Source organism: Lampris incognitus, chromosome 7 (assembly GCF_029633865.1).
Source record: "Lampris incognitus isolate fLamInc1 chromosome 7, fLamInc1.hap2, whole genome shotgun sequence".
In the NCBI taxonomy this organism is placed as follows: Eukaryota; Metazoa; Chordata; class Actinopteri; order Lampriformes; family Lampridae; genus Lampris; species Lampris incognitus.
The window spans coordinates 1,172,602-1,195,680 of record NC_079217.1 but is presented as its reverse complement, the minus strand read 5'-3'; the positions used below and the strand labels follow the sequence as shown (position 1 = coordinate 1,195,680).

General features: G+C 45.9%; 1 protein-coding gene across 2 annotated transcripts in view; it reads left to right on the top strand.

Annotated features, from left to right (window-relative positions):
- tpst1 (tyrosylprotein sulfotransferase 1) overlaps nt 1–23,079 on the top strand; it is a 79,315-nt gene that overhangs the window by 40,242 nt on the left and 15,994 nt on the right. For both annotated transcript variants that reach the window (XM_056283160.1, XM_056283159.1), the window contains exon 3: nt 15,321–15,519. In XM_056283160.1, the coding sequence (XP_056139135.1) occupies nt 15,321–15,519 (199 nt within the window). The remainder of the gene's footprint in view (nt 1–15,320; nt 15,520–23,079) is intronic.

Genomic DNA, 23,079 nt, shown 5'->3' with positions numbered 1-23,079 from the left:
ATGAGTTTAAGATGGAGTACTGGTAGAATTAAAAGTGCTCATTATTACCATTGCTTGAGACAGCCAAGTCAATGTTAGAGTTCTCATGAGCTCTTAACATTTCTAAGTGTTCGCATGAACATGAAATTTAAATTAACATTAACTTTGTACTTTTTCTTTCATATCTAACCTCTGCAATAGTTTTTCATCTATCAGCACAGAACATGTATTTATGGGGATATCAAAAATTTGGATGATTTTGTTAATATAACACTGGAAAGTTATGCGTTGTCTCAAAACTTAATTTTATATATACCAGGGAGCTTCTCTATATGCTTCCTCATCATTAAATAGTTTTTAGAGCTGTCTGTTTGCTCCAATTCTGTTATATTTATATCAGAGAACTTAAATTATTAATGAAAACCAACTTTAATATGTGCCTTAGAGTTGTTATTCTATACATGAGTATAGAATAAGTAACCCTTGGCACCTTAACTGTACTTTCAATTCTTGTCAACATGGCATGGTCAAATTTACATGGTAATGAAGTCTTTACATTATGACAATGAAGGCCAGAGGCCCAATTACATATAGTATTAAATTACATTTGCGTCTGGATATTCTGTCCACGTAATGAAGGATCTGATCGTGAACTTTGCATTTACATGTTGTATTTATAAGGGTTTTCCTGTCTGCGTTGTGATTGGATCTCAAATTTTGCTTGCTGTGCAAAGGAGGTGAGTAGGGGAGCTACCGGCAAGGGATGTGTATTAAGAAAAACATGGCAGATGCAATCTCCGGGGTCTTGTCTCACAAAGGAAGTTCAGCAGGATATCTTTGCGTTGGCTGGCCCCACAAAACCAAACACTGTTTGTCTGAAACTCCGCTCTCTGTTCCAGTAGGTAGTGAATCACTATATTGTGCAATGAGTTACGGGTACTGACCGTTACTGATTGGATGAACATTGAGACAACCTGATGACTGACGGTGTGACACGTTTCCAAAGCAGCACGCCGTAGTGACTTAACATCAACAGCAACTTGTGGGCTGGATTGCTTGGCCTGACTGCATGGGGGGCAGTGAGCTTTTTCTCTGCTATACGGCTTTTGCGCATCTCGTATCTTCAGTGTAACTGATAAAAAAGTGCAACATGATAGTGAAATATTCCAGTAACATTCCATTACATCAACACTTCAGCTGGATATCTCCGCTGGTATGCGAGCTGTGTGTTTTTGTCCGGCTAACATTAACTTCAGTACTTTTTGTGCTGAATCTTGATTTGGTTAAAATTGTGTCTTACCAAACCAATAGCTTGTGTGGTCTCATGCTCTATGCTTCACCACACATAGACACATTAAGACAAACTTATTAATTTCATTTGCAGTAACATGACAACTCTGGCTTTTCTGAGACAAAAATACGTTGCCCTTTGCTGTATCTGTGCGTGTTCTTGCTCTTTGCAAGCTGCTCAAGAAAAAGGCGTCAATAAAAAAAAAAATTATGCGAGTTAGCAGTTGTCAGCAGGCACAGCTGTCCTGTTAAAGAGCAGGGTAACCAAATTGACAGATTTGCTTCAAAATACTTTGTAAATGGGGGAGATGTATTGCTGTCGACATGTTAAAATGTGTTGAACCATGTATACAACTGATTTGCGGAGTTACACCGTTTTTGGGTATTTTTCCCGTTTTCCTTTCTTGATTTGTTTTTGTGGCCGGCTTCCTTGGTGACGTTGCCGTCTTCCTTTCGGTGCCACGCCCCCAGAGTCTGAAACCAGTGGACGCTGCAGATTTTTACACGTTTTTGAAGCTTTGTTTTATATACTTGGCAACATTTTTAATCATACAGAATTGGCTGGGTGGTTACTGATATGTTTTCCTGGGCTATGGGTATCCCAAAACACAGATTTGAGCTCAGTTACCCGCCACTTTAACGACAAGCCATCATATCCCTGCCCTTTTTATTGTACCTGTTGACGTTTGCTCATTTTTGCGATTTGTATTTGATTGTGGAAACGAAAAAATTGCAAATGAGCTGACTGTTCTTTGGCCAGTGCTGGTTAAACAATTACTGGTTTTTTCTCATTATTTTATGTGATGTGGTTTGTAATTTGTGTGCACGTTTGTGTGTTTGATGCATGTGTTTGTGCACATGTGTGTGTGTTAGGGAAGAAGCTACAATATCCATTTAGGCTAGAAATTGCCATCACCACAGTTAAGGCCGTTCACTGGGCTGTGTTACATTTCAACACTTTGCAGCCGTTTGGCTCGTTTATGAAGTTAAAACGATTCCCTCTGCACCTGCCTGCTAGCGGGTACTTGGCTAATGGCTCGTCTTGTAGAAACACTTCTCACCGTCCTCCTGAGATGAGTAAACCAGTTTGCCCTATTAATCATGCAGGAGACTATACCATACAGTGTCAGGGTTCAGTATCAGAGTAAATGGATTAGAGGAAACTGAACTGCCCATACTGAGGTGTACAGTCCGGCAGGCAGCCCAGCCACAGAGAGCCCGGAGTGCATGTGTCTGTGTGAGAGAAAGCTACACCAGTAGAATGAGAGTTACTGTGAGCCAGGGGCACAAGGAGAGACTGATGGTCCTGGGTTCGAGCCCCGGGGTAGTCCAACCTTGGGGGTCGTCCCAGGTCGTCCTGTGTGTGGAGTTTGCATGTTCTCCCCGTGTCTGTGTGGGTTTCCTCCCACACTCCAAAGACATGTGGGTCAGGTGAATTGTGTGTGTGTGTGTGTGTGTGTGTGTGTGTGTGTGTGTGTGTGTGTGTGTGTGTGTGCCCTGTGATGGCCTGGCGACCTGTCCAGGGTGTCTCCCCGCCTGCTGCTCAATGACTGCTGGGATAGGCTCCTGCGACCCTGAGAGCAGGGTAAGTGGTTCGGATAATGTCTGGATGGATGGGTTTAGAATAGAAATGCATAATAATTTAACTAGATAATTATTGTCTTCAAATAAGAAGAAGTGGGAGAGTCAGAGAGATGAAGAAAGTAGACAGGAGTACAAGGAGATGCAGCGTAAAGCCAAGAGAGAGGTGGCAAAGGAAAAGGCGTATGGTGAGTTGTATGACAGGTTAGAGACTAAGGAAGGAGAAAAGAGGTCCGCGGTGGTGTAGCGGTCTAAGCATCGGCTTTGTGCCCATGCAGTTGCCCACTGGGGACCGGGGTTCGCGCCCCGGCTTGTGTTTGTCACGTGAATGCGTCTCTGTGTGTGTCGGAAAAAACAGCGGTTCAGCCTGGAGTCGCCTTGTCACGAAAGTGGGGAGGCGTCGCCTTCGAGACTGCCGGCCGGAGAGATGCAGTTGGCAAACGCATGCGGTACGAGGGTGGGTGTTTGAATTAAAATAGGGATCGATTGGCCACTAAATTGGGAGAAATCAGAAATAAATTTATAAAAAGAAAAAAAAGAAGGAAGGAGAAAAGAACTTGTACCGATTGGCTAGACAGAGGGACTGAGCTGCGAAGGATGTGCAGCAGGTTAGGGTGATCAAGGATAGAGATGGAAATGTGCTGACAAGCGAGGAGAGTGTGCTAAGAAGGTGGAAGGAGTACTTTGAGGGGCTGATGAATGAAGAAAATGAGAGAGAGAGAAGGTTGGATGATGTGGGGATAGTGAATCAGGAAGTTCAGTGGATTAGCAAGGAGGAAGTGAGGGCAGCTATGAAGAGGATGAAGAGTGGAATGGCAGTTGTTCCTGATGACATACCTGTGGAGGCATGGAGATGTTTAGGAGAGATGGCAGTGGAGTTTTTAACTAGATTGTTTAACACAATCTTGGAAAGTGAGAGGATGCCTGAGGAGTGGAGAAGAAGCATACTGGTACCGATTTTCAAGAACAAGGGTGATGTGCAGAACTGTAGCAGCTACAGAGGTATAAAGTTGATCAGCCACAGCATGAAGATATGGGAAAGAGTAATAGAAGCTAGGTCAAGAGGAGGAGAGGTGGTGATCAGTGAGCAGCAGTATGGTTTCATGCCAGGAAAGAGCACCACAGATGTGATGTTTACTTTGAGAATGTTGATGGAGAAGTATAGAGAAGGCCAGAAGGAGTTACATTGTGTCTTTGCAGAATTTAGAGAAAGCATACGACAGGGTGTCGAGAGAGGAGGTGTGGTATTGTATGAGGAAGTCGGGAGTTGCAGAGAAGTATGTAGGAGTGGTGCAGGATATATATGAGGGAGGTGTGAGAGTGGTGAGGTGTGTGGTTGGAATGACAGATGGGTTCAAGATGGAGGTGGGATTACATCAAGGATCGGCTCTGAGCTCTTTCTTGTTTGCAGTGGTGATGGACAGGTTGACATACACGATCAGGCAGGAGTCTCCATGGACGATGATGTTTGCAGATGACATTGTGATCTGTAGCGAGAGTAGGGTGCAGGTGGAGGAGAGCCTGGAGAGGTGGAGGTATGCACTGGAGAGAAGAGGAATGAAAGTCAGTAGGAGCAAGATGGAATACCTATGTGTGAATGAGAGGGAGGACAGTGGAATGGTGAAGATGCAAGGAGTGGAGGTGATGAAGGCGTATGAGTTTAAATACTTGGGGTCAACTGTCCAAAGTAACGGGGAGTGCAGTAGAGAGGTGAAGAAGAGAGTGCAGGCAGGGTGGAGTGGGTGGAGAAGAGTGTCAGGACTGATTTGCGACAGAAGGGTACCAGCAAGAGTTAAAGGGAAGGTTTACAAGATGGTTCTGAGACCAGCTATGTTGTATGGTTTGGAGACAGTGGCACTGATGAAAAGACAGGAGGAGGAGCTGGAGGTGGCAGAGTTGAAGATGCTAAGGTTTTCAGCAGGAGTAACGAAGAAGGACAGGATAAGGAACGAGTATATTAGAGGGACAGCTCAGGTTGGACGGTTTGGAGACAAAGCAAGAGAGGCAAGATTGAGATGGTTTGGACATGTGTGGAGGAGAGATTCTGGGTATATTGGGAGAAGGATGCTAAATATGGAGCTGCCAGGGAAGAGGAGAAGAGGAAGGCCAAAAAGGAGGTTTATGGATGTGGTGAGGGAGGACATGCAGGTGGCTGGTGTGACAGAGGAAGATGCAGAAGACAGGAAGAGATGGAGACGGATGATCCGCTGTGGTGACCCCTAACAGGAGCAGCCGAAAGTGGTAGTAGTAGTAGTATTGTCTCCAAATATCCCATTTTGATGAGATACTAATTTTAATTACTTTGCAGATATTCTTTAAATGTAAAGCCAAACAAGTATATGAAGAAAATATAGCCTAATTTTTAAAATTTAACCCTAATTTGAAATATAAAAAAAAGAGAATTTAAGGGGCGTCTGGGTAGCGTAGCAGGTCTATTCCGTTGCCTACCAACATGGGGATCACCGGTTCGAATCCCCGTGTTACCTCCGGCTTGGTCGGGCATCCCTACAGACACAATTGGCCGTGTCTGCAGGTGGGAAGCTGGATGTGGGTGTGTGTCCTGGTCGCTGCACTAGTGCCTTCTGTGGTCAGTCAGGGCACCTGTTCAGGGGGGAGGGGGAACTGGGGGGAGTAGCGTGACCCTCCCACGTGCTACATCCCCCTGGTGAAACTCCTCACTGTCAGGTGAAAAGAAGCGGCTGGCGACTCCACATGTATGGGAGGAGACATGTGGTAGCCTGCAGCCCTCCCCGGGTCAGCAGAGGGGGTGGAGCAGAGACCGGGACAGCTCGGAAGAGTGGGGTAATTGGCCAAGTACAATTGGGGAGAAAAGGGGGGGAAATGCGGAAAAAGAAGACAGTTTAACACACACATGGCTCTTATCAGCTCGTCTCTTGTTATCATCGTCGGACTTGAAATTTCCCTCAAAGCTCATAAATGGTAAACGTTCCTCTTTCCCCAAAACAAAAGCTGCAGCACAGCAGTTCAACCTTGCTTGCATAGTGAAGATAGATGGTGTCTTCATTGCTCTAAAATATACAGTATGTCCCCAGTTAAATGCCCGAGCCTTGCCCTAGTAGAGGGCTCTAGGAAGCACTTACACCGAGTGTGTGACACATTAGTGATGCTGTTTCCTTGAAATAGGGTCCTCAGTGAATCAAGGTCAAAGCTTTAATCCCTAGTTTATTACCCCCGTGAAAGACACATTAATGTGTTGTATGTTGATGAAGGGGAAAGTACGGAAAGCCTGAGTGGATTAGATTATTAAGAAATGGCTTTTGCATCAACTGTCAATAGATTTGTATGGCTCCGCACTAATAAATGGCAATGCAAAATTGATTCCCAAACAGTTTTTAAAAAATGGCCTAAATTAAAGCGTTTACCAAACACATCAACTCAGTGGACAAGAACATTAAGTTCACAAGGGAAGATGTAAAGAACAACAGTTTGCCCTTCTTGGACTGTGACGTCCACATTGGGGAAGACAGGAGCCTCCACATTGGGGTTTACAGGAAACCTACACACACAGACCAATATCTACTTTTCGACTCACACCACCCTCTGGAACACAAACTGGGCATCATCAGAACTCTGCAACACAGAGCTGACAATGTGCCCAGCAGCACTCAGGCCCAACGAGAAGAACACAAACACCTGAGGGGAGCTTTAAAAACCTGCGGCTACCCCAGTTGGACCTTTGTGAAAACTGCAACACGCTCACTCCAAAAAGACCAACCAGGTGAGCGACGAGGAGAAAAGGAACAGAAGGAATAGCACAGTCATCCCGTATGTTTCTGGGATCTCCGAGAAACTCAGGAGAATTTTCAACAAACACCGCATCCCGGTATACTTCAAACCCAGCAACACACTCCAACAAAGACTGGTTCATCCCAAAGACCGTGTACCACACACCCGGAAAAGCAATCTGGTGTATGCTGTACAATGCAGTGAGGATTGTACTGACCTATACATAGGAGAAACCAAACAACCACTACACAAACGGATGGCCCAACACAGGAGGCCAAACTCCTCAGGACAAGACTCAGCAGTCTATCTACACCTAAAGGAGAAGACACACTCCTTCCAGGACAGCAACGTACACATTTTGGACAGGGAAGATGGATGGTTTGAAAGAGGGATGAAGGAAGCCATCTATGCGAAACTGGAAAAACCATCCCTCAACAGAGGAGGAGGTCTGCCACACCACCTATCTCCCACTTACAATGCCATCCTTTCATCTCTACCCAGGAGACTCAAGAAGCCTAGCCTCCAAGAACAACAGTCGCTCACTAACGGCTCCAACCACTCTCATGACCACTGAATGGAGCACTAACGAAGTCGAAACTAACAGCCCAATGACCGTCACTGCTTAACATCGGATCACAAAGAGCCATGCACATCAATAGCTCTGTTAACGACGGGCGTGGCTAAACATCAGAACACAAAAGAGCCACGCATATCAATACCTCTGATAACGACGGGCGTTGCTAAACATCAGAACACAAAGAGCCATGGACCTAAATAGCTCTGATAACGACTCCAAAGAGGATAAATATCTTGAGTTTCATCACCAGCCAGTCAGACTAGCTTGGTCTTGTCAGAAAGGCACGAACTGATGAAGCCTCTTGGATAAGAGGCGAAACGTCTTCACGGATATATACCAAGTCCAGTTGCACTTGATTAAACTCCTTTGGATGGCCTAAATTAAAAAAAAGTTTGCAATGATGATGGGCAGGTTGACGGACAAGATCAGGCAGGAGTCTCCATGGACAATGATGTTTGCGGATGACATTGTGATCTATAGTGAGAGTAGGGTGCAGGTGGAGGTATGCACTGGATAGAAGAGGAATGAAAGTCAGTAGGAGCAAGACGGAATACCTATGTGTGAATGAGAGGGAGGACAGTGGAATGGTCAGGATGCAAGGAGTAGAGGTGACGAAGGCATATGAATTTAAATACTTGGGGTCAACTGTCCAAAGTAACGGGGAGTGCAGGAGAGAGGTGAAGAAGAGAGTGCAGGCAGGGTGGAGTGGGTGGAGAAGAGTGTCAGGGGTGATTTGCGACAGAAGGGTACCAGCAAGAGTTAAAGGGAAGGTTTACAAGATGGTTGTGAGACCAGCTATGTTGTATGGTTTGGAGACAGTGGCACTGATGAAAAGACAGGAGATGGAGTTGGAGGTGGCAGAGATGAAGATGATAAGATTTTCGCTGGGAGTAACGAAGGAGGACAGGATTAGGAATGATTATATTAGAGGGACCGCTCAGGTTGGACGGTTTGGAGACAAAGCAAGAGAGGCAAGATTGAGATGGTTTGGACATGTGTGGAGGAGAGATGCTGGGTATACTGGGAGAAGGATGCTGAATATGGAGCTGCCAGGAAAGAGGAAAAGTGGAAGGCCAAAGAGGAGGTTTATGGATGTGGTGAGGGAAGACATGCAGGTGGCTGGTGTGACAGAGGAAGACGCAGAAGACAGCAAGAAATGGAAACGGATGATCCGCTGTGGTGACACCTAACGGGAGCAGCTAAAAGTAGTAGTAGTAGTAGATCTAAATTTTAAAAAAAAGTCGGTGAATAAATACTTATACTGTAATGTGACGATAGAGAGACAGTGTGTGTCTATGTGGGGGGGGGGCTGTTGTTATATTTATGCATGACTTTTTAACAATTTAAAGATGTCCAACTGTCTTTTTATGAAAATTAGTGGCTTGGTTTGCATGAGACCCTGGGAGTGCTGTGTCAGAGCTCCACTTGATGGTAAAAGTCATGTTTACATGAACTGACCAAGCCCTCTGCACAAGGACATTATTTCATCGCTTCAAACGAGTTAATGAAGATGGCCGTTTTATTCTTCAGTTTTACATTTAGTCTTCAGAAGTTCACTTAAATTCAGTCGCATAACATTGCGATGGAAACATGGCTGGTGTTCCTGAAGACGTAACAGTAACGGGGCCTACCTCGTATAGGATATTAACGTCTCAGGAGATACCTCATATAGGATATTAACACCTCAGAAGATACCTCATATAGAATATTAATGTCTCAGAAGATACCTCATATAGGATATTAATGTCTCAGAAGATACCTCATATAGGATATTAACATCTCAGAAGATACCTCATATAGCATATTAACGTCTCAGAAGATACCTCATATAGGATATTAAGGTCTCAGAAGAAACCTCATATAGGATATTAAAGTCTCAGAAGATACCTCATATAGGATATTAACATCTCAGAAGATACCTCATATAGGATATTAACATCTCAGAAGATACCTCATATAGGATATTAACATCTCAGAAGATACCTCATATAGGATATTAAGGTCTCAGAAGATGCCTCATATAGGATATTAATGTGTCAGAAGATGCCTCATATAGGATATTAACATCTCAGAAGATACCTCATATAGGATATTAATGTCTCAGAAGAATCCTCATAGGATATTAATGTGTCAGAAGATGCCTCATATAGGATATTAACATCTCAGAAGATACCTCATATAGGATATTAATGTCTCAGAAGAATCCTCATAGGATATTAACGTCTCAGAAGATACCTCATATAGCATATTAACGTCTCAGAAGATACCTCATATAGGATATTAATGTCTCAGAAGATACCTCATATAGGATATTAACATCTCAGAAGATACCTCATATAGCATATTAACGTCTCAGAAGATACCTCATATAGGATATTAACATCTCAGAAGATACCTCATATAGGATATTAACATCTCAGAAGATACCTCATTATAGGACATTAACATCTCAGAAGATACCTCAACATTTACGTCCTGTAATGCACCGACTTGTTGTGAATGTCTTTCACACTTCAAATGAACTGCTCCGAAGAAGTGCTCCGAGACCATTTCTGTAATGCAGGCCAGGGGGCAGATATTTGGGCGTACCTCAGTCAGGGCGTTCTCACCTACCCAAAGGAACTGCACCATGGAGGCAACTGTTCCAGTGAACACTACAGATGTGAAAGAAGTCTAAATTCCTTAAAACCATACTCCTTTTATCTTACTGTTGCACTGGCCTAAAGTCTTTGTATTCCAGACCCAACTCAAACTGAAATTCAGTCATCGCATTTCCTCCACATATCTTTGTACTCCACGGACCAGGAAATTGAAAACAAGATGTGCTTGCCATAAATAAGGGAAGTGGTTTTCACAAGACCTCACACTTGGTATTGCATCCTGTTGCAGAGCCATAGACAGTATTGTGAGAGATGGCGCTGGTCATTGCGAGACCTTACAAAAGCAAATGCATTTTAACAGACAGATTTAAGAGGATTTTTTTTTTAATTTGCTAAGGCAGAGACAATTGAAGCATGGACTTTGCATGTGAGAGAGAACAGGAAAGAGAAAAAAATATGCTTGCAGTTTCTGGAGAATGTGTTGTTTAAGAAAGTCAACACTGGGCACGGCTGGATAGGAGGCGCATGTTCTGTCTTAAAAATACTGCCTTCTGCTGTTTCATGCTGATGAGATGACTAAAGTTGGCAAAGATCACATTTGTCCATGCCATGTGTCAAAAATGACGGTTTGGGAGTGTCCAGGTGGCGTAGCGGTCTATTCCATTGCCTACCAACACGGATCGCCGGTTCGAATCCCCATGTTACCTCCAGCTGATCAGGCGTCCCTCCAGACACAATTGGCTGTGTCTGCGGGTGGGAAGGCAGATGTGGGTGTGTGTCCTGGTCACTGCACTAGCGCCTCCTCTGGTTGGCCAGGGTGCCTGTTCGGGTGGGGGGGAACTGGGGGGATAGCGTGATCCTCCCACATGCTACGTCCCCCTGGTGAAACTCCTCACTGTCAGGTGAAACTCCTCCCTGTCAGGTGAAAAGAAGCGGCTGGTGACTCCACATGTATTGGGGGAGGCATGTGGTAGTCTGCAGCCCTCCCCGGATCAGCAGAGGGGGTGGAGCAGAGACCGGGGCAGAGACCGGGACGGCTCGGAAGAATGGGGTAATTGGCCAAGTACAATTGGGGAGAAAAGGGGGGGGAATCCCCCCCCCCCCAAAAAAAAGACTGTTTGGACTGGGTTTTTTTTTTTTCATTTACCAAATATCCTGTTTACCATAGGCTGTTTAAACACCATTGCCAATCTGGCCCAGCCCTACACGGCAGTGTGTCCCTCTGTAAATCTGGTCCAGCCCTACATGGCAGTGTGTCCCTCTGTAAATCTGGTCCAGGCCTACATGGCAGTGTGTCCCTCTGTAAATCTGGTCCAGCCCTACACGGCAGTGTGTCCCTCTGTAAATCTGGTCCAGCCCTACACGGCAGTGTGTCCCTCTGTAAATCTGGTCCAGCCCTACACGGCAGTTTGTCCCTCTGTAAATCTGGTCCAGCCCTACACGGCAGTTTGTCCCTCTGTAAATCTGGTCCAGCCCTACACGGCAGTGTGTCCCTCTGTAAATCTGGTCCAGCCCTACACGGCAGTGTGTCCCTCTGTAAATCTGGTCCAGCCCTACACGGCAGTGTGTCCCTCTGTAAATCTGGTCCAGCCCTACATGGCAGTGTGTCCCTCTGTAAATCTGGTCCAGCCCTACATGGCAGTGTGTCCCTCTGTAAATCTGGTCCAGCCCTACACGGCAGTGTGTCCCTCTGTAAATCTGGTCCAGCCCTACACGGCAGTGTGTCCCTCTGTAAATCTGGTCCAGCCCTACATGGCAGTGTGTCTGTCTGTAAATCTGGTCCTGCCCTACATGGCAGTGTGTCCGTCTGTAAATCTGGTACAGCCCTACATGGCAGTGTGTCCATCTATAAATCTGGTACAGCCCTACATGGCAGTGTGTCCATCTGTAAATCTGGTCCAGCCCTACACGGCAGTGTGTCCCTCTGTAAATCTGGTCCAGCCCTACATGGCAGTGTGTCCCTCTGTAAATCTGGTACAGCCCTACATGGCAGTGTGTCCATCTATAAATCTGGTCCAGCCCTACATGGCAGTGTGTCCATCTATAAATCTGGTCCAGCCCTACACGGCAGTGTGTCCCTCTGTAAATCTGGTCCAGCCCTACACGGCAGTGTGTCCCTCTGTAAATCTGGTCCAGCCCTACACGGCAGTGTGTCCCTCTGTAAATCTGGTCCAGCCCTACATGGCAGTGTGTCCCTCTGTAAATCTGGTCCAGCCCTACACGGCAGTGTGTCCGTCTGTAAATCTGGTACAGCCCTACATGGCAGTGTGTCCCTCTGTAAATCTGGTCCAGCCCTACACGGCAGTGTGTCCCTCTGTAAATCTGGTCCAGCCCTACATGGCAGTGTGTCCATCTATAAATCTGGTACAGCCCTACACGGCAGTGTGTCCCTCTGTAAATCTGGTACAGCCCTACACGGCAGTGTGTCCCTCTGTAAATCTGGTCCAGGCCTACACGGCAGTGTGTCCCTCTGTAAATCTGGTCCAGCCCTACATGGCAGTGTGTCCCTCTGTAAATCTGGTCCAGCCCTACATGGCAGTGTGTCCCTCTGTAAATCTGGTCCAGCCCTACACGGCAGTGGGTCCCTCTGTAAATCTGGTCCAGCCCTACACGGCAGTGTGTCCCTCTGTAAATCTGGTCCAGGCCTACACGGCAGTGTGTCCCTCTGTAAATCTGGTCCAGCCCTACATGGCAGTGTGTCCCTCTGTAAATCTGGTCCAGCCCTACATGGCAGTGTGTCCCTCTGTAAATCTGGTCCAGCCCTACACGGCAGTGGGTCCCTCTGTAAATCTGGTACAGCCCTACATGGCAGTGTGTCCCTCTGTAAATCTGGTCCAGCCCTACATGGCAGTGTGTCCCTCTGTAAATCTGGTCCAGCCCTACACGGCAGTGGGTCCCTCTGTAAATCTGGTCCAGCCCTACACGGCAGTGTGTCCCTCTGTAAATCTGGTCCAGGCCTACACGGCAGTGTGTCCCTCTGTAAATCTGGTCCAGCCCTACATGGCAGTGTGTCCCTCTGTAAATCTGGTCCAGCCCTACATGGCAGTGTGTCCCTCTGTAAATCTGGTCCAGCCCTACACGGCAGTGGGTCCCTCTGTAAATCTGGTACAGCCCTACATGGCAGTGTGTCCCTCTGTAAATCTGGTCCAGCCCTACACGGCAGTGTGTCCATCTGTAAATCTGGTACAGCCCTACATGGCAGTGTGTCCCTCTGTAAATCTGGTCCAGCCCTACATGGCAGTGTGTCCCTCTGTAAATCTGGTCCAGCCCTACACGGCAGTGTGTCCATCTGTAAATCTGGTCCAGCCCTACACGGCAGTGTGTCCATCTGTAAATCTGGTCCAGCCCTACATGGCAGTGTGTCCATCTGTAAATCTGGTCCAGCCCTACACGGCAGTGGGTCCCTCTGTAAATCTGGTCCAGCCCTACACGGCAGTGTGTCCCTCTGTAAATCTGGTCCAGCCCTACATGGCAGTGTGTCCCTCTGTAAATCTGGTCCAGGCCTACACGGCAGTGTGTCCCTCTGTAAATCTGGTCCAGCCCTACACGGCAGTGTGTCCCTCTGTAAATCTGGTCCAGCCCTACATGGCAGTGTGTCCCTCTGTAAATCTGGTACAGCCCTACATGGCAGTGTGTCCCTCTGTAAATCTGGTCCTGCCCTACACGGCAGTGTGTCCCTCTGTAAATCTGGTCCAGCCCTACATGGCAGTGTGTCCATCTGTAAATCTGGTCCAGCCCTACACGGCAGTGTGTCCCTCTGTAAATCTGGTCCCGCCCTACACGGCAGTGTGTCTATCTGTAAATCTGGTCCAGCCCTACACGGCAGTGTGTCTATCTGTAAATCTGGTCCCGCCCTACACGGCAGTGTGTCTATCTGTAAATCTGGTCCAGCCCTACATGGCAGTGTGTCCCTCTGTAAATCTGGTCCCGCCCTACACGGCAGTGTGTCCATCTGTAAATCTGGTCCAGCCCTACATGGCAGTGTGTCCATCTGTAAATCTGGTCCAGCCCTACACGGCAGTGTGTCCATCTGTAAATCTGGTCCAGCCCTACATGGCAGTGTGTCCATCTGTAAATCTGGTCCAGCCCTACATGGCAGTGTGTCCATCTGTAAATCAGGTCCCGCCCTACACGGCAGTGTGTCCATCTGTAAATCTGGTCCAGCCCTACATGGCAGTGTGTCTGTCTGTAAATCAGGTCCAGCCCTACACGGCAGTGTGTCCATCTGTAAATCTGGTCCAGCCCTACACGGCAGTGTGTCTATCTGTAAATCTGGTCCAGCCCTACATGGCAGTGTGTCCCTCTGTAAATCTGGTCCAGCCCTACATGGCAGTGTGTCCATCTGTAAATCAGGTCCAGCCCTACATGGCGGTATATCCATCTGTAAAGGGACTTTCACCAGCAGGTTAGTCCTCCATTTCACAGTGTAAACATGTCCAGGGATGGTTCCTCTCCATTGCTGCAGTGGTAAGAAGGAATTCATCTCAACACAGTGGCTCGCCCAATCCATGTCAACATCTGTAAACTGAAATGGAGCAAACTATTTGGACCACCCAACTCAGCTTAACTCTGGGAACCACTGGAGATAGTATGGGCCAGCATACCTGTGAAATTAGTTTAGTAACTTGCTCAATTTATGCCCCACCTAACTGACGCTGTTCTCAGCAAACAAAGGTCCAGTACAATATTGGGCAAAAATTCCCAATGTTTTATACATTCACGTTACACACTACACAAATCTGAAATTACTTTTCTTCCTGCATTTAATGCTTAGTGCTGCAGATTACATCTTGTATTTTTTACATTTCTCAATGCTTAACAGTAATTCCACCTTTATTTCAAATAGCCAGTGATTTTCAGGTGAGTAATTGACTCAAAGATTGTAAACATTGGGCCTTATTCATCAATCATTCGAACATACAAATTTGTTCTTACACATCCATGGAATTTTTTTCAGCTCTCAAGATTGTCTGGCAGGCAGCAGCAAAGCATGATGGTTATTTGTAATTCCTTCCTCCTAACATTTATTGTCTCCCTCTTGTAACGAGCAGTCACCCAGGCCTGCAAACACATCAGTGTGAGCCGACTGGTGTCTACGTTCAGGGGCATCCCAGGTTCTACACTGGTCTCTGAGACAAAGTTCAGGGCTAAAATGTCACATGGGTGTGTAAGAACACATTTGTATGTATGCATGATTGATGAACGAGGCCCGTTGTGTTTTGACTGTAAACTGTCTGAGGGAAGAGGAGGGCAAGAGCACCGACAGATTTTCATGGAGGGGACAAAGTCATATAAATTGTGATGCGCGCTGACAGGGGAAGGAACGGATACAGCCGAGGTCATTTCAGTGGGGACGTGCCGGCAGAGGCCATCTTTAATTGTGTCTGATGATCCAATTACAGCCAATTAGAGTCCTACAGTGAGGCAATCTAATGGAAAGCTAGGCCGCCGTAAACTGGGCAAGTTGGGGACCAGCTGTGCTAATGATGCTACCGCAGTGAAAAACCTTATTACAGATACTTCAATGTTTGGTTATTGTCCTGCAGGGTAGAGAGGTCTACAGACCAGGTCATCAAACCAGTCAATGTGGAGGCCTTATCCAAGTGGGTGGGCAAGATCCCACAAGATGTGCTGAGAGACATGCCTGTCATTGCACCGATGCTGTCCCGACTGGGCTATGACCCCCACGCCAACCCCCCTAACTATGGCCGGCCAGACCCCAAGGTGTTGGACAATACAAGAAGGGTGAGTATTGACAAGACTGATGCCACAGTGAAAAACATTCCTTAATGGTCTTTTTTGTTATACATCCCTGAATAGCAGACCCACATAAAAAAATCTTTAAAATGACTGTGCTGTGTAGTAGTAGTAGATTGTTAAAGCTGATGTACGCCACTACGTTCCTGTTGAGCAAGTTTACATGCAGACGAGTCACCTCATCGTGACCTGATGAAGGCATTGCTCTGACTGTAGAAACAGTCGTGGCATCTGGGGACGGTCAGTCAGTGAAGGATGACATGGCGTTGTCTGCATATGGCTGGCTTCTTGAACTGCGCATGCACAAGGTGACCAGACGTGGTCACCTGGATGTAGTTTGAACAGTAGAAACATGTTTTAAGGAGATGTGAAACGTGAAATAGATATTGGCGGTGCAAGAAAAATGTTTGACTTTGCAAAGACTCCCAACCAACCTTACACAAGTTGCAAAAAAATCTCTTACCATGGTGCTTCTCAAAACATGGACATCTCATTAATGTGCCTCTCTCCATTTGTCTTTTCCACCCATCAGTTGTGATAGAAGTTGATGTAAGTTGTTCACTGGTTTATAGTTAAAACTGCAGCTGCTGACATTGCGTATGCTGAATGCATCTGATTACCATGCCGATGCTCAGCTTGCAGTGCCGAGCAGCTTGTTCACAGCTCGTTTTCAGACAGGCTTTCAAGTAGGAATTTACATTTTATGGTGTTGTGCAATAAGCCGTTAAAAACAATTATAAGAACAGGTGAGGAAAATAATTAGACATCCGGTCGGAGGACTGTCGCTGTCGAGATCAGGCACTGATGGCAGGAAATAGTGGAAGAGCCGATGTGCCATAGACCGATGATTCAAAGAAGGAGCACATGCCGAGTTTTTAGAGAGATTAGACATTTTTTTTTCTTTCTCCCCAATTGTATCCGGCCAATTACCCCCCTCTTCTGAGCTGTCCCGGACTCTGCTGCACCCCCTCTGCTGATCCAGGAGTGCTGCGGACTACCACATGCCTCCTCCCATACATGTGGAGTCACCAGCCGCTTCTTTTCACCTGACAGTGAGGAGTTTCACCAGGGGGATGTAGCATGTGGGAGGATCACAGTATTCCCCCCAGTCCCCCCCCCCCCCCCGAACAGGTTGCCTGACCGACCAGAGGAGGCGCTAGTGCAGCGACCAGGACACATACCCACATCCGACCTCCCACCTGCAGACACAACCAGTTGTGTCTGTAGGGATGCCCGACCAAGCCGGAGGTAACACAGGGATTCGAACCAGCGATCCCCGTGTTGGTAGGCAATGCTATAGACCACCATGCGACCTGGACACCCAGAAATTAGAATGTTTTTTTAACCTTATAACACCTTTAATCTGAATCTTGCCTTTTGTTATTGGCTTGGCAAAATCATATCAATCGTATATCACATCAGGAAAGATGAATATGATATGAACAGATGAATATGATATGAATAGATGAATATGAGATGAATAGATGAATAGCTGAATATGATATGAATAGATGAATATGAGATGAATAGATGAATATGAGATGAATAGATGAATAGGTGAATATGATATGAATAGATGAATATGAGATGAATAGATGAATAGGTGAATATGATATGAATAGATGAATAAGATGAATAGGTGAATATGATATGAATAGATGAATATGAGATGAATAGATGAATAGAGTGGCTGGTGAGCTTTCTTACACACCTTTTATTTATGGGTCTTTGTGCTCATGGGCTGCTAAACGCCACAGCTCATGTCCTTGCTGAACACCAGCCCATCCCAGACCTCTGGAAGGCAGGTGCTATATTTGGAGGAAGACATGTTTAATTAAATGCTTCCCTCCCGGCTGTGATCAGGTGACGTGCTTGCGGGCCCTGTTCTCTGAGTTGCCTGTGTTGAGGTATTTCAGAAGTTTATCTTTATCGTCACAGTTTAGGCCTAAAAGCAGGACAGTCACACACCAACACCGTCAGGCCTGGATCTGGGCCTGGTGAGTTGAAGCAAGGAGTTGAATTGATTTTTTTTTTTTTTTTTTACTTTGAGGCTGGTTTTTCATCTGGCATGTTTGCATCTGACCTCCATGCTTGACTTCACTCTCTCTGACTTGTGCCCTAACTGATTTAGCCAGCTGTACTGCTCCCAGACACGGAGCAGGGAACCTTCTCGAGGTATCTGGACAGTGTATAATTTAACAAAATCCTTCTACATTATACCTTTTAATTTCAGCGTTTCTTTATCAGTCTCTTTAGTTACTGAGGGCATGACATGGTGTTTTGTTGTCTTTGTGTGCGAGTGTCACAGCCAGGGGCCACGGGGCCAGGGGCCACGGGGCTGGAAGCCCTCCCTTCAACATGGCCTCTTATTCATGAAGCGATGCTTGTGTGTTCAGCTCCATCTTTAGCCATTTTCAATTTAAACGGGACTTTTTCTCTGGTCACATAAAGGAATTAATGGTACATCAGCCTCATTACACGACACCCGGGGAGATTTATCTGACTACTCAGAGACGTTTAAATGGCCCAGTCAGACGGTGAAATATCAGGCAAACCATAAATATGGCGTTTCAGTGCTTAGTCATACACTTTTAGTTCCATCGCCTCTTATGCTAATTGGGAAGGACAGTGGTTAATGAGTAAACCAGGAGGTTCTGCAACACAGAGAGCTGCCGTGCCTGCAGATCAGGGGGAGAAAAAGTCACAGAATGCATAAAAAAAAAAAAATCCACATGCCTGGAGCACAACACCTTGGTGCTCGCTGTTCAAACTAAACAAAATCGCCCTCACAAACAACATTTATTTATCTGCATTATTAATCTGAGCATTCACAATAGTCACTCAAAGTTAGTGGGGGGGAGGCAGCTGTTGAGGGTTTGCATCTCTCTGTCTCTCTGTCTGTCTGTCTGTCTGTCTCTCTCTCTCTCTCATTGGCTGTCCCTTCACTTCCCTGCTGTTTTCCTTCTGTGTGCTGCGATGGTGGGGTGGGGAATTAGGACTGAAAATTCTGTTTACAATCACGAAAAGCAAGCAGGCTAAGAAACCAAGCTAAGTGATGTGTTCTCTGTCTGTCTGTCTGTCTGTCTCTGTCGATCTCTGCTCCGTTTCAGTACAATCGACAGCGCCATTATCGCCACCCTGTCGATCCTCTGAAACAATTTTGCCCAGCTTCAGGTCTGACTGACCTACTGGTCTGAAGAAACTCAACAAATTTGACATTTTACTAGTTTCCTCCTTTATGCATGCTCAGTAATCTAGCTCAGAACCTCACAGGAAGTTGAATCAGCTCCTCTGGTCACAACAGAAACGTTTCATCATCATCATCTAAGTGACCTCTTCAGTCTCAACAACACAATCTTGCACATCGCTGCACAGCCTTGATAGGGAGGGACACTGGTTTGATCGGGGAGTCAAAGAGGCCATCTATGTTCCCTGAACAGGGGGGGGGGGTAAGAGTACATCTGTCGCTATCTTACAATGCTGTAACTATTCCCCAACCCTCTGTGAATAGTACACATGACCACGGTAACTCTAGTTAATGGTCACACCAATTTGCATATGAAATCGATGGCTGGGTTTGGGTGGTTATGTCACTGTATTGTTTATAAGGGTGGGGAGACCTGCAGTCACTGTATTGTTTATAAGGGTGGGGGCACCTGCAGTCAGGTGAGACTGAAGAGGTCACTTAGATGATGATGGAACGTTTCTGTCCCTAAACGTTGTGTCCAGATGAACTGAGTCACCTTCCTGTGAGTTTCCTCCTTGTTGCTGAGGGTGTCTTAATTCAAATCACAGTAACATTCTTCAAGTGACGTGCACAAAACTCACATGCTTCTGGTATCACTGAGTAATCTGACCTCTCTGTCTCTCTCTCTCTGTTTCTCTCTCTCTCTAAATCAGATTTAAAATGCATCCAAAGTAGGCAAACAAGCGATTTATGAGTACATTCAACGGGAAATAAAAGTGACAGAACAGATGACGTTGAATAATACACAACATTTATTCACAGATTTTGATAGTGACAAAGGAGGTGCTGGATCCAATCAAATAGATGCCGGTCCCGGATCCTGCCAGAACAGGATCTGGGACAAATGAAGCCCTGGGAAGGAGTAAATGTTTTCAGTTTGTTTCCTAAGTTTTGGTTTTAAGCTTGAGTTTTGTGATGCCTGGCCAGTTTGAGATCCGAGAGCGAGTCCTGCAGTTGAACTTTCTCCTATTTGCGATGCATACCTATAGTAGTACTTGGTGGTCTTGTCTTTCACCCGTTTGTTTTTCCGAGGCGTTCAAATTGTTTTTCCATTTGTTTGAAGGGAGCCAATCAGAAGTGGAGGAGAAGGAAAGGAAATCTTAGGAGGCTGGTGCAGTTCTTCATGTTGTGGACTGCTATGATTCAAATGGAAAGCATTCTGGTGTGTAAGAGGCGAGGGGCGCGTGTCTGACCAGAGATGGAAACTTGCATGTGTTTTTATACCAGGTGGCTCGTGTCGTGCTCTTCATATAAATTACAACCGAGAGTTGGACAACTACTCGCTGTTGTTTATTTTTTATATGGCCAGCTGTCATGTTGAAATGAGACAAGTTAGCTGTATAAATGCATTATGGGTAATGGTGTTGTTGTCTTGACATGCATGCCAACAATGAAGCTTATGTCATCAGAAAGGCCTGTGATTAAAAGAAGTCCACATTAGTTTTCCAGTATTGGCAGGTAATCAGACATGTCCTCAGAGGTGGTGTTGGTAATGACAGTTGAGTCCTCAGCTCTTATCTTGACACTGATGAAGACAAAGAGTCTGAGTGTGGACACATACGATACAGTTTCCCCGAGGCTAATATTCGTCTCCAAGATATATGAGCCTTTTCCATTTGGCCTTGGCGTGCTTATGTTGAAGAATATAGACATAACCATTTCGCTGGTCACTGCAGTCGAGCAAATGTGCTATTTTGGAGGTGAATTATCATTGTGGAAGACGGTATTAAATTTTAACTGGTGTGAGAGCGGCAGAAATCCCCTGACCATTAAGTGAAATGTGACAGCTATGAATATTACAGTAGCTGAAAGGAAGGCTGTTCGTTCTACTTTCAGACCTTCCTGTTGTAGAGATGATGTCCTCCAAACAGGTGAAGACACATAATATAACCGCTAAAACAGCCTAATATGTTCAGAAAATTGCATCTCTTTACTGTAATACAGCTTTTAAAACTGGGAAATGACAACACTAATGTCACGATATTGATATACTATCGATATATTGCTCAGCCCTAGATGTAAACCTAAAAGAATGCCCCATGTTTTATGTCTGATTCATTCATTATGCTCCACATACAGCTAGCGCTACTGCTGTAAAGCGCTCTCGCTTGGGACTCGGGTACAACAACATATGAAAATCCACCTTTTATATGTCAAGTTAGGGAAGTGTATTTATATTTTATATTTCTCCAAGATGCTAGTTCAGAGTAATATGACCCCTCCAGAAAGCTCATGGAAGGGAAATTCCATTGATGATTTGCAATGAGGGGTGGAGGAGTATGGAGAATGAGTGCATGAGTAGCTATTTTTCATGTTGAAATTGACTATGTGTAATTTGGTATATTTTATCATGGTAAAATCAGACTTCTAAAGAATGACGCTATAGGGGACCAACATCCTCAATTCCTAATACTACACTGAGTTTTAATTTTGAAAAGTCTTGGTTTGTTCCTCAAACATTAGCGATTGGAATTGGGATTCTGTAAGAAGTGGATTACGGTATGGTTGTCGTAATAGGAAAAATCATTACAGTCTGCTTTTTACAGATCATCCCTGTGCATCCACACTGGCACCACGCTTTGCACGTTAATGCTTCTCATGTGTTTGGATGCCTATGAGCCTGAGCATAATTTTGTTGCAACCTGCATCATGTCCCTCTGTGCAGACACATTTCCCGCCCACTTCTTCCATCGCTCATTTATGAAACGGTTGTTATGTTCAACATCTGTCTTTTCACAGCCGTCCTTCTCTGTCTTCCTAGCAGCATATACGTGTGTGTATGTATACTCATTCGTTCACATGTGTATGCGGAGTACATCTGCGGACCATTAGAAGGTTACTCCTGGATCAAACACAGCTGCAAAGCCCCCCCCCCCCTTTGTCTGTTATTCCTTCAAGGAAACTGGCCTAAGCGTGGATATCTGCTAACAAATGGGTTCACCTGCACGCGGTGGGGTGAGATGGATGATGACCCCTAAATAGATTCATCAGAATGCAGATCGACCATTTTCCCCATGGCTTCATTATACAGTGTCTGTTGGCAGTGTGACAAAGCCTACTGCGTACCCCTCTATGGGGAAACGACTCCAATTTCAACATTATCTCTATATGTTGTGAGATAATGCTTCATTAGCAGTCATAATGCTGAACAGTCTTCTGTTTGGAACGCCGCCGAAATTTTACGGAAAAATGTCCGTGACAGTCCATAATGTGAAAACGACAACACTTACTTCATGATCTGCCCCTACCTCTTTGGTGGGCTACATCGTTAAAGAAAATGTAAATAACAATGCTTCATATAGCTGTCATAGCAAATGCCACAAACTCCATCAAATGATGGTGATTCATGGATTGTCTGCCACCAATGTCCTTGGCGGGACATTTTCCGCACAATTTTGGCAGCATTTCAGAGAGACACAACACTGCTCTGTATTCTTCTTCTTCTTCTTTCAGCTTGTTCCCTGTTTCTCAGGGGTTGACACAGCGGATTTTATAGTTTCTATTGGTACCTGTGAGGGCACAGCACCAATGGCGGTCATCGTTAACCCGGGCCTTTACCTGGTCAAGTGGTCTAGTGAGCCTGCACCGGTCAATCTGTGGTCTACTCGGTCCGCGTAACGATTTGGCAACATATTACGTCGGATGCCCTCCGACACAACCACTAACCCCGTGACTGCTCCGCATCATGGCTACACATTGAGTGTTATTCTGTCAACAGCGTATGAAGAGATCGTTTGAAAATCACGACTATTTCCCGCTCACCTACTGTGCAGCGTGGAAGAAGAATGTGTGTTTGCAGGCAGTGTAGCCTGGCGTATGTGTGCGAGCGAGCGTGCCTGGTGTCTGTGCCGATGTTGGTGCATTTCCATTTTTGAGCTCGAGCGTCATTGAGAGCTATACAGAGACGGCGTTGGCGAGGAATGACTGAGGCCTTTCCCTTCTATCGACATGGCTGTGGAATGCGTTGCCAGGGAAACCGGACATAACTGGCTGCCTCTCCACATTATGGAGAGACGTCCTTCTGCAGAAAGACTGTGGCGTCTCTTAAGGAGCTCCTAAGCAGCTGCAGAGCTCAGACCGAGCTCCCCGCATCTCACACAAGAAGCTCTGGTTATGGTCAGTCAGTAGCCCCCCCCCCCCCCCCCATTCCCACCCCAACCTATTATTTTCCCCCTTCTGCCTGTCCATCTGAACTTCTCCCCATCTTGTGTGTGTTCGTCTTCATACCGTTGGAACCATTTTTACATTCATCTAAAGATAATCGGGAAACGAGAGCTCTTGCTTAGCGCTGCGGTGCCTTG